We start from the raw sequence: 11557 nt of genomic DNA, 5'->3' as shown, positions 1-11557 counted from the left end.
ACTGCTTTTCGGTGAGTTTGTGATGTGAAAGATTAGGATTATATTGATCAAAAATCACAAGTAAAAAGAACACTGTGTAATGTTCTTTCAAAACAAGCATTAAAATGTCCCTAATAAGATGAAACTATTTTTCAAACTATTTTCTTTTACTATGCAGGATATTCAGATAGCATTTGAGTCAGTGTTGCAGCTCCTTCAGTAGACCTGGAATAAGACAGCATTCCTATGAAAAAAAAGAAAAACAACTTTATAAAAGCCTTTTAATGAGATTTGTTTTCACAAATTAAAAACAATTTTGACAAATCTGCAACTTTATGAGATTGAACCCTAATCTTCTGCAAGATAATCTTAATCTTATTTCATTGATTTTCATTTTCAAGAATATTTACCTTTGCAATAAAAATAAAGAACTTTTATTTTTCACAAGTCAGAGGCCAGTTTATGTCACAAAGAAAATAACACAATACTTCCTCTGACTGTCAAATTCGAGTCTAAAAAAATATTTAGTCCAACCAAATAATGAAAAGATTATTTTCTGTAAAATGTGCCGAAATTCATCCGGTTTTAAAATTAGTGCAATTCCAACTATTGTCCAGTAGGGGGCAACATCAAACATCTCAATTTTTCTGAAAGTAAACAAAGAAGAAGTTCCAGCAGGCGATAAAGTCGCACTGCGCATGTGTAAGGTAATTGTTTTGTCCATCAAAACATGAATTAATTTATCACATGCAGCACTGATACAATAGTGTAAGTGGTTTAAAGTGTGTTTCTCTCCGTCTCTTTAAATGGACGGTCAGCGAGGACCAACGGCAGTGAGCTACCCGGACGCGAACCACGCCATGATGGACGAGCCCTCCGCCGCAGAGTCCGGACAGGACAGAGCGACATGCAAACCGCCTGTGTGCGGCCTCGGCCTGCCAGACCCCGACAACAACCGCAGCCCATCGGCCGAGGACCCAGCACCCGGTGAGTCTTCGGTCATTCGCTGCGTCCCCAAACGGAACCGTCCCTGCTAGCATCAAGCGCCCCCCCCGGTTCATGTACCGTAACTTCAACAAAACATCAGGCGGACCGCAGTGAATAACGTGGAACAACGAGAATGCTGCTGCCAGAAGAAGCAAATAGGCACTCAAACTGCTGTCTGTCTATAAATACGCGTTTGACTCCGGAAATATGATTCTAAAAAATAAAACGACTGGGATCATTAACCAGAAATCCATCAGGTCTGATGCGTTTACTGACACCCTAAAAGCCGGATAATCCAAAATCCCCTCACACTTTGGTGCATTAGGATTCTTTAAACTCGTGTATAGATAGAACGATCACTTAAACTTATATTTTTGAACATCTAGTTTATAAATTAGAAAAATAAACGTTCGCATTTTTTTGCAGATCAAACGTACAAATTTGCCTCCCAAAACCAAAAACCACAGCATGGTGTGATTATTAAAGGACCGATATCATAAATCCACCTTTTAGCTCCGTGTATTAAAATGTCATGTCCTCACAGAAAACAGCCACAAAGAAATATTTTGATCCATTCATACATTTCTGATCTCTAAAAATCGGCCTCCCAATCCATAAAAACAAACGGTTCTCACATTGTGACGTCAGTAAGTGGGGAACCGCCCCTTCCAGGAAGAGTCTGCGCTGCCTGGGTGAAACCATTTCTTTTGGGGTGGGGGGGTTCGGTAACATTCTTCTCCTTTTCCCAAACGAGTTTCTCAGTAAAATGTTTTTTGGTGGCAGATTAGATAAGATTTGTGAAAACGGATCATCTGAGACATTTGTCAGTGATGTTTACCTCTAATAGAAGTTTACTTTCACATTTGGATTCAAGAACATGACAAGTATTGTGCTTTTTAAATGTAAAGTTCTTGTGGGATGAAATGTTTTTTTATTTACATTCTGTGCCAACAGTTCAAATACTTGAATCTGCTTCATGGAGATTACAATTCTTATGTAGGGCTGTAGCCATTCATTTTAACACTGGAACGACCCGATTCGATCCAGTTCAATGGATCCAGATCATCTTCATCCAAACTTCCAGCAGTCAGACTCAGACAGAAATTCCTGCCACTGAACAGTTTTCCAGATTCTTGGATTTCTTCCAGATCATCAAGTTAAATGAAATCTGTGTCCAAACCAACAAGTAAACTAGAATGAATGTCAAATCCATTCACATGTTAGTTTCCTAAAGTTCACCACTGTTGTTTTTCCACATCCAAATAATCTAAAGGGAACATTCTTAGAACATTCTAGACACTGGATGGTCACATGACTTTATTCAAAGTCTGTCCACACATTGGACTGCAATGATGGACTGATCCGTGTTAATGACGTCACACGTGTGTTGTACGCTGATGCACTTGGTCGTTTTTACGTTTTAGTAAATCAACCCTATTGTATCAATCCAAATGGTATTTCCTAAAGATCGATTAGAATCAAGTCATTTCTTTCTAAAATGAGTTTATAATGGTATACATCTGATCAACAACGTGCCTCAGACAGATTGATGTGGTTGGATCGTCCAGCTTGACATTGTGATAACGATAAATTTGCGATTTAAGATGAATATTGTTTATGAATGAGTTTTTTCTCAGTTGTTAGTCAACTTTGTCATTAAAAGATTTTTCATCTTCTCTGGTTCTGATCTTCTTCTTTGTAACCACAGATTTGTCTCAGTAAATTCAGTCAATTTTGTAAACGTATTACATTTTTATTAAATAATTAAGTCTGGGTCCCCAAATGTTTTTCATAAAAATGAATTTAAGGGGCCTGTGTCATGAAAAATCAAGTGTTTTATAATTCTTCTCTATAATCAACACCAAAGCGGTATTTTCATCCATTCATGCATTTCTGAGTATTCCTCTAAAAAGCTGCTCTCTGAGCACCAGCCCCTCCCAATCCATTAAAACAAGTGTATCCTCACAAAGTGAGCCCCCCCCCCCCCCCCCCCCCCGCAGGAAGAGTCTGAGCTGCCAGCCCCGCCCCCAGGCCAACACACACGCCCCCTTTCTCCGTGGAGCTGGTGGTGATCGGCTAACGCCATTATTTTCTACACACATCCATCTTTGTTTTCGTGTTAGAAACAGACACTCTGATGATGTCACGCCACATCCACAAGGAGGCGGGGCCTCAGAGATTAAGGGCTGCAAAAATAACTCGTATTTCATAAAAAAAATCCTTCTTCAATGTGCCACAGATTATATATTATCATATATGGAAATAATTTACTCTGAGAGGCTTAAGGAAGGCCGGATGCAGGCTCTAAAGAAAAAATGAATGTTTTCATCAATGTCACTCACCTCATTTTCCTTTTTCTTTGTGTATAAAGTTTTTCTGGTGTTTGTGTTCATTTATACATTCTGTAAACTTCATTTTGCTTTGAATAAAGACATGTTTTGCACTTGTTTTGTCATCATTTTATTTGATCCTTTCTTTTCTTCTGTCGAGACAGGAGTGGCTTTGACCTCCTATTTTCCCGTTTCTATTTTTAGGGTTTGGGGTTTTCTGCTGTCAGGATTGTGGAGAAACCTTCAAGGAGGGAATGGTCCACAGGGAGCATCGCTGTCAACACTCGCATCCAAACGTGTCCTTGAGCGATCAGTCTACCGACCCGCATGACGCCAATAAGGACGGGAAAGCCCCACATATTTGTGATCTGTGTTTCCTGTCGTTTACGGCGGTGGATGAACTCCACTGGCACCTGAAAGAAAAGCACGCTCAAACCTCTGCCAAGGACTCGGAAACACTGACCTCTGCTGTAACCAAGACGCTGTGCCATCTGTGTCCAGACTGTGGAAAATCCTACACCGTGATCGGGAACCTCCTCAACCACATGCGTTCTCATAAACAACCCTCCAAGTCAGTTTTTCACGGCCTGGAGCATTTGAAAAAGAAGTCCTTTCAGTGCGAGTCCTGCGGGAGGAGTTATTCTCGCGCCTCGGCCCTCGACGCTCACCGACGATGCCACGAAGAAAAGCTGGTGAAGTCCAACGCCAGAGGCTCGAGAGACGCCACCCCGTCTGTGGTGGAAGCAAAAGAAAATGTGCTGGGGGAGGACTGCGACAGGCTGCCTTTCAGGTGTGCATGCGGTAAAGCTTTTCCGAAAGAGTTTCACCTCAGGTCCCACCAGAGGTTGAGCCACAACAGCCGCTGCTCCCCAGAGGTGAAGAAGAAAGCCAAGAAGAGCGACAAGTTCCAGTGCAGCGAGTGTCAGAAGACTTTCAGCAGCCAAGTTGCCCTCTTGAACCATCAGAAGTGGCACGCCAAAAACACCAGTACTTCAGGAGGACAACTCCAGTGTGAGGATTGTGGGAAAGGATTCACCATGCTGGCGTTTTACCACAAACACCTGCGCACGGCGCACAGCAGCGAGACCCCTGCCAAGTCCTTCCTCCACCAGGTGTGCCAGCTGCAGAAGAAGGCCTTTGAATGTCAACACTGCGGCCTACGCTTTTCCAGAGCGTCGGCGCTCCAGTCTCACGCGCTGCAGCACACGGATATCTTTGGAGAAACCAAAGAGGAGGTGCCGCTTGGTTCTGCAGCTTTATCGCCCCACAAATTACCAGAACAAAAGGAGGTCGAGCACCCGAAAGGTTCTACGGAGGAAAGTTTCCTCTCCTCAAATAGAGCTGAAGAAGTGTGTGCTGATGAGACGGAGGACGACACGGAGAGCTACGATCCCGGGGACTTTATTGTCCAGGTGATCAGCGCGAGCGAATCAGAAGACGAGGCGGTCAAAGACCCAAACCCCGACCTGGAGCTGCTGTGCGAGTCGGATCAGGAAGGAAGAGATCCTGGGGACGCCGAGGTTTTCACTGGAGGTCCGGCGTCCAGACAAGAGCTGGACCTGAAAATAGTTCAGATTGACTTTGGGCAGGCGGGGGAGCTGTGTCCAGAGACCACCGGGGAAACTGAAAGGTTTGATCCTGTGGGGCAATATCCAGGCTTTTCCCCTGCATCGCTGCACGCTCGCACAGCGTGGCACGGGGAGAGTAAAAGGCGAGCTGAAGGTCAGTCAGCGACGGCTTACGCATGTGACGCATGCAGCTTTGAAGCTACTAGCTATGAAACATACCACCATCACCTGCAGAGCCACAATCAGAGCCGCAGCAACGATGAGTGGAGCCGTGCTGAGAGCGCAGAGACGAAAACGTTCACGTGCAACGAGTGTGGAAAAGCTTTCTCCCGTCTGTCTGCGTTGGCCTCTCATCAGCTGCGTCACCCCAAAAGAAAACCGTTCCAGTGCTCAGACTGCATGATGTCTTTTGTGCATGCTGCAAGCTTGTTTAATCACAAGAAAAGCTGCACGGCTCGGCAGACGGACGCCATTTCAGCCCGTAAGAAAGAATACAACCCCAAGAAAACTCTACTGGGCCCAAAGATCTATCACTGCGAGCAGTGCGGAAAGGGCTTTTGGTCCCTGGGGGCCTACTCCCACCACAAACAAAACCAGGCCGAGTGTGAAGATCTGAGGCTCAGGAAAGGCGTGCCGGGAACCCTACAGTCTGTCAATGGGCGCTCGCGCTCCTGTGTGAAGGTGGCGTGCCCGGTGTGCGGCAGGAAGTTCCGGCACAAAGGCATCATGACGCTGCACATGCGCAGACACGAGAACGGAAGTCACCAGTGCGAGCTCTGCAGCCGGACGTTCCGCCTCTTCTCCAGCCTGCTGCGACACCAGGTGGTGCACAGCGCCCAGCTGCTGCCGCCGCCCGCCAAGTCTTTCCAGCATCAGATGGAGCAGCTGAGGAAGAACACCTACGGCTGTCCTGACTGCGGAAAGCTGTTCTCAAGAGCCAAAGCTCTGCAGTTTCACATGAAATGTCACGGTTACGAGAAGGACTGTTCCCCATCGTCCGCACAGTCCTCTGCAGCGCTGGAGGGTCTGCAGTGTGCATCCTGCCGCTCAAACTTCAACAGCAAGGTCTCTCTGAAGGCCCATAAGAAACTCTGCATGAAGAAAGACCGTCAGGGAGCGGAAAAAACAAACGCAGTCCAGGCCAACGCCTTCACACCGGAATGTTCCCACCAAATGACAAAAAATAAGAACTTCAGTCCAACCAACGGGAAATACAAGTGCAACGAATGCGACAGAGATTTTCCCGCTGTGGGAGCTTTAAACTTTCACAAAAGGATCCACACTGAAGACCAGCCAACGTCAGGATCGCATTCTGCAGTTTCTCCTTTGAGAAGCGTAAAGAAAGAGGAGCTGAGGAAAGAAGTGTTCCACTGTCCTGATTGTGGGAGGAGGTTCATGACCAACTCCGCCCTGGGCTCGCACAGGCGATGGCACAGAGAAAAGAAGTGCTCACGCCACCTTCCAAAAGAGGAAGACTCTCAATCCGCTGGCAGCAAGACGGAGGAAGGACCCTTTCAGTGCAACAAGTGCAGCAAACAGTTTTTCAACCACAGAGTCCTTCAGCGCCACCAGACCTTTAACTGTCAGTGTCAAACCCAACCACAGAGTGATCCTGGAGAAGCAGACACGACGTTTGAACAGGATTTAAACTCTAAATCAGAGCGTGTTGAAGTGTTGAAGGCGGCAGACGACAACCCAGTTCAGAGTGATGTCAAAGACCATGAGATTACAGAGACTCCAAAACCAAAGGCTCACCACTGCCCCCTCTGTCCCATGACCTTTGCAAAAGCCAGAGGTCTCCGCGCTCATATGTGGCAGGCCCACTCAAAGGTCCGGAAGGCCAAAGAAAAGCTTTCTTTAAGTGTAAAGGTGGAGCCGAATGTTCCCAACAGTGAAAGAAATAAGACTGAGGAATGGGGACAGAGCTGCATCTCTGGTGAAGGGATTGGAAAAGTCCAGGCCCATTCTTCCTTAAAAAGTGGGAAAAAGGGCGGCTCCACAGACGACAGCTGTGAGGAAAAGCTGCAGATCCCCGGTCCTGGAAGCAAAGCTGACGTTCTGCTCCCTCCCAGCCGCATGTGGGAGCCCACCATCAAATGCCTCTACAAGTGCGACAAGTGTGGCAAAGCTTTCCAGACAGAGGAAAACTTAGGAGCTCACAGAAGCAAGGCCAAGAGCCGGCTCTTCTGCTGTGCTCTGTGCTGCCACAGCTTCTGGACGGAGAACCAGCTGCAGCAGCACCTCGCCTGGCACGACCAAGTGCGCCGCCGCCTGCCCAACCAGCTGCGTTTCAGGATCAACATCCCTGCAGGGCTGAGGGTCCCCGCTGAGAAAACCAGCCACTCCCCTTGAACCAGTGCAAAGCAGACCCCCCCCATGCTGCTGCAGCACTCCTTTATGAAACCCCTCCAGCACAGACGGTCTGCTGCTGCTGCTGCTTCATCAGGAGACGTTAATGGCCTTGAATTATCGATTTGCACTGAACAGAACCCACCCAGTCCACCTGGACATTCTGCTGACGGATTCTCAGGCTTTCCTTCACACTGGACTAACATCTGTCGCTCACATTGGAGAAAATGTTGTTTTTTTACACATGGTCTTCTGAGCCACAGTTTCTTTTTCTACATCAGACATGAATGCCGTTCTTCACATTAAGTGTGACCATAAGGGGATCACAGTTTAAAGTTGATCTTTTGGAGCATTTTCTGAAGCCAATGTGTCGTTACCTAAAAGAAAAGCTGCTCTTCACTAAGTTCTACTGACTTATAGAGAAATTCTGCTGCTACATCGTTCATTTTGGAAATTAAGATTCTGCACATTCCTCAGAAAGTTGAAAATATCTGTTTTCTTTGTTAAAAGTAACGTATATCTTGTTTGTTTTTAGTTGTTTCATAAGCGCTGGTTTCTTTTTGTTACTTTTTGTAATTGCAGAACGACTGTCCTGCTAAAATGTAATAATGTTCCTGCACTAGATGTTAGATATATTTTCTTCCTCTAGGTGACTTTATTTTCCCATGTGACGTGTTTAACTTGCTTATCTTTGAGATAAATACTTTAAAAGGCATATTCTTGTCACATGTGGTTAATTCAGCGTCTTTGACTTTTTTCTTTAAATACATTTTTTTTAGGAATTCGTGCGGTTTCCCTTTAAGATAACGTTTCAGTTTATTCCACATAAATGGAGTTTCTTTCCTTTTTTGATTAAGTCAAAGGTATTGAATGCAGGTTTGAAAGATTTCATGTGAATCAAATGTTTAGGTGTGTTTCAGGTTTGTTGTTTAGAGGCAGCTATATGATTCATAAAAAGACTTTTGGTCAAAAAGACTTTTTTGACCAAAACAGTCAAAAAATAGTCAACTATAAGACTGGCAACCAATCTGCAACATTTCTATCTCGTCTAATTTAGGCCTTCGGTTCCTCTTTTCAGGGTTTTTACCACAAAGTGTCGTTGAAACCAGGAAGGTCACCCAACAGTCAGAACCACTGACTGGATAATAAATTACTGCCAGTGGTTCAAACCAAAAATGATCTGCTATCACTTAAGGCAGCTATTAATATTTCAGTACAACATGCCGCTTCCTTTTTTCTGATTATTGATCAACAGTTTCAGACTGTTCTCTCAGTTTCTTAGCTGTTATTGTAATTAGACCTTTTTAAACACGTTTCCCAGAGCTAGCAGGGACGTTAAAGCTGTTTCCCTTAATCCATTCACATCTATTGATGCAAATGAGCACCAAAGCACCTCTGCTCTAAAAGCAGAGCAAAAACACCAACATTTACAGGATGATGTAATTTTTTACATCTGATGTTGGAACCTCCACATTTTTCTTGCAGATATTTTAGATTTTGCTGTAACGTTTGCATCTGGTTGTTCTGTTGTGAGCTAGCTGTATTCCTGCCTGCTTTCAAATATCAAACATCATTTCAGCTCAAACATTTGATGGAAAAATGCCGACTGAATGTCGTCTTGTCTTTTTTTTGTAGTCGAAGAGTGCAGCCTGACATGTGAGGACTGTGGCCTGAGCTTCACTCAGCTGCACACCTACAACACTCACCTTCACCAGCACAGCCTGGAGGAAGAGGAGGCTCCACTGGGAGAGCGGAGGAGTCCAGGAGCAGGCGTGGGAGATGAAGATGCAGACGTGGGCACTTTAGTAGAAGCAACAGCAGAAATGGCTGGAAAGACGGCTAATCGGGGCTACTTCTGCCACACCTGCGGAAAGGCCTACAAATACCTGGTTTCATTCAGAAAACATTTGAGTATTCACAAAAGCAAACCCCAGAAAGACAAAAACCAGAGTGAGCAGCATTTGCGTAAGTACGAATGTCCGGATTGCGGGATGTCGTTCATCAGGCGGACGCGGCTGATCAGTCACCTGAAAGTCCACAGGGCCAGGAAGATTGTGACCATCCCCAAATGTGACCAGTGCAACAAAGACTTCACATCTGCCAAGTCGTGGCTCTCGCATCTTCAGATGCATAAGGAGAGGCGGTTCTGGTGTCTAAGCTGCGCTCAAGGCTACACGGATGAAGTGTCTCTGGACAAACACCTGCAGAGACACAGTCTGAACAGTTTCAAGAAGAAGATGGACAGTAAAGTTCAGAGAAGTGGTAAAATGGTTTACAAGTGCGAGGCCTGTGGAGAGGGCTTCCCTCATTCCAAAGCGTTCCTATCACACCAGAAGAAGCATGTCCAGACAAACTTTGGGATCTTGACTCAAGAAGAGGAGGGAGATTCTGGGACCAACGCCGAGCTTCTTGGAGATGAAGACTCGGAGATGAACGCAGACGTGGGAGAGCTGCCTAGAGGGGAGGAGGACACGACCGCCGGGAAGAGTCCAAACCTCAGTGTGAATGCGGAGGCGGAGAAGTCTGACGAGTCGGATTGTGGAGAACCCGTTCATTGCTTCAAGCTGGCCAAACTGCTCAGCTGGACTGAATTAGCTGCAGAAAAAGCCCCAGACGATCCCAGCACGCTCAGAGAACACAAGTACTGCGAATGGGAGTGCATTTTATGCGACTCGGGCTTTGATGAAGTGGCCAAGCTACACTTGCATTACACAAAACATGCAACAGGGGAGATACCCATTCCACAGGAGTGAACTGTGTGCAGAGGATGGTGAAGTCAAAGTTCCACCATTGCATATTTTCTTTTTTTTTTAATTCAAAACAAGCCAGTAAGCTTTGTGACACTGACATAGAAACATCAGTCTAAATCTGGTTTTAGATAAAGTTAAGTTGGAAACCCGATTAAAATCTTCACCATTGTGGTTGAGTGATTCCTGTGTCGGCTTTTTGCAAGGACCAGCTACCTGCATGACAGCTCAGTGAAAGATGAAGATGCCTGGTCCTTGAACATCACAGAGGAAGCTGGTGAATGATTCAGGAACCTGCTGCATTATTTTGTGTGAACTGCCGTTTCTTGAGCAGTTTCTGTGACAGACAAACATTTTTTACTGCTCCATTTAAGCTAAAGACTCTCTGAACCAGCAGAACTTCTATGAGATCCTTTCTATGCGAGTTAAAGAACAGGACAACTGCTGTTTGTTCCAGTTATCTGGCAGGATTTTGACCCATCTGTTTGTATCATTGGGTTGGTTGTTTCTTATTTCTGATGACTGCTTTTTCCTGCATGTTGTGTTACAAAAAACTGATTCACCAAATAAAAACACATTTAGAAGAGTCAGTTTGATTGCTTTTTTTTTTTTTTTTCCTCTTTTTTTCTCGTGCAAACCTGTAGTTTTGGTGCAAAAAGTAGGTAAAGTCAGGGCGGTGTTCTCCCAGAGGCTAGATAAAAATAAGCCATTCTGGATTGAGGTAAAATAACCCAACAGATTCTAATGCACACTTTGGTTTTTGTATCTTTTAATTTAAAACAAATTAACTTCAAATGCAATTCAAATGTCTTCAGTTGAGCTTTGGTCCTTGATTGAGAATCTATTTCTAACCATCTTAAGGCAGGTGAAACGTGAGCGTCACAGATAACTGTGTTAATTCACCTTTTAAGACTTTCAAAGTAACAAAGAAGTAGAAAAACGACTAGTTTCCTCCATAAACTTGCCGTTCTGCATCAAGGATGTTTCCATGTCATTAATGGCATAAATGTGGGGTATGAAGCAGTCTTTCAGCTGGTTTTAGTTTTATGCACACACCTGCATGTAATTCTAGAAAAGACATTATCTATCATTTAGATATTGGATTCTATATCGGTGTCATTTGTCATGTAGATTCCATCAAAGTAAGAAGGAAAACAATTCTATTTTTGGTGCAATAAAAAAAATGTCTACTGGCTGCAATAGTGACCCTGTTGACCCTATAGCTACACTATTGAAACATGTAGTTGTAGCGTTAGATACGTTAATTCTTTAAGAGTTCTGTTCCATCACCTGTCAGTCCTGGGGAGGATCCCTCCTTCATGTGGACTCTGTTTTTTTTTTTTTTTATTTTAGGATTTTTTTCCTCCCGCAAAGGAGGGTCTAAGGTAGGGGTGTGTTTGGAGATACGATACGTATCCCGATATTGTACCGGAACACATTTTCTTTCTTTTTTTTTTTAAAGTACCTGAATTTCAATACCTCTTTAATTGTAATAAAATTGTAAAATCTGTTTATTTAAAGATCACAATGTTAAGCACTGCAACTGTATCTCATATATAAGTTGTTTTTACCCAAGCAAATTCAGTGCTTTTATTTT

At 44.5% G+C, this 11557-nt stretch overlaps 1 protein-coding gene across 2 annotated transcripts; it reads left to right on the top strand.

Moving 5' to 3' along the window:
• Positions 1-146: 146 nt before the first annotated feature.
• LOC101162669 (zinc finger protein 208) lies at positions 147-7928 on the top strand. 2 transcript variants are annotated; one of them, XM_020701851.2, is made up of 3 exons: positions 147-686; positions 798-966; positions 3501-7928. In XM_020701851.2, exons 1-3 carry the CDS (start codon positions 678-680, stop codon positions 7214-7216), a joined length of 3894 nt encoding a protein of 1297 aa, XP_020557510.1. In that variant the 5' UTR covers positions 147-677; the 3' UTR covers positions 7217-7928. The 2 variants fall into 2 exon arrangements, with proteins under 2 accessions (XP_020557510.1, XP_023819978.1); XM_023964210.1 differs by lacking the exon at positions 147-686 and having other exon boundaries at positions 694-966.
• The last annotated feature ends 3629 nt before the right edge of the window (positions 7929-11557 follow it).

This window comes from Oryzias latipes, chromosome 16 (genome assembly GCF_002234675.1).
Source record: "Oryzias latipes chromosome 16, ASM223467v1".
NCBI classification, from domain to species: Eukaryota; Metazoa; Chordata; class Actinopteri; order Beloniformes; family Adrianichthyidae; genus Oryzias; species Oryzias latipes.
Note: the sequence above shows the minus strand (reverse complement) of the source record. Positions and strands in the feature narration are given on the sequence as shown.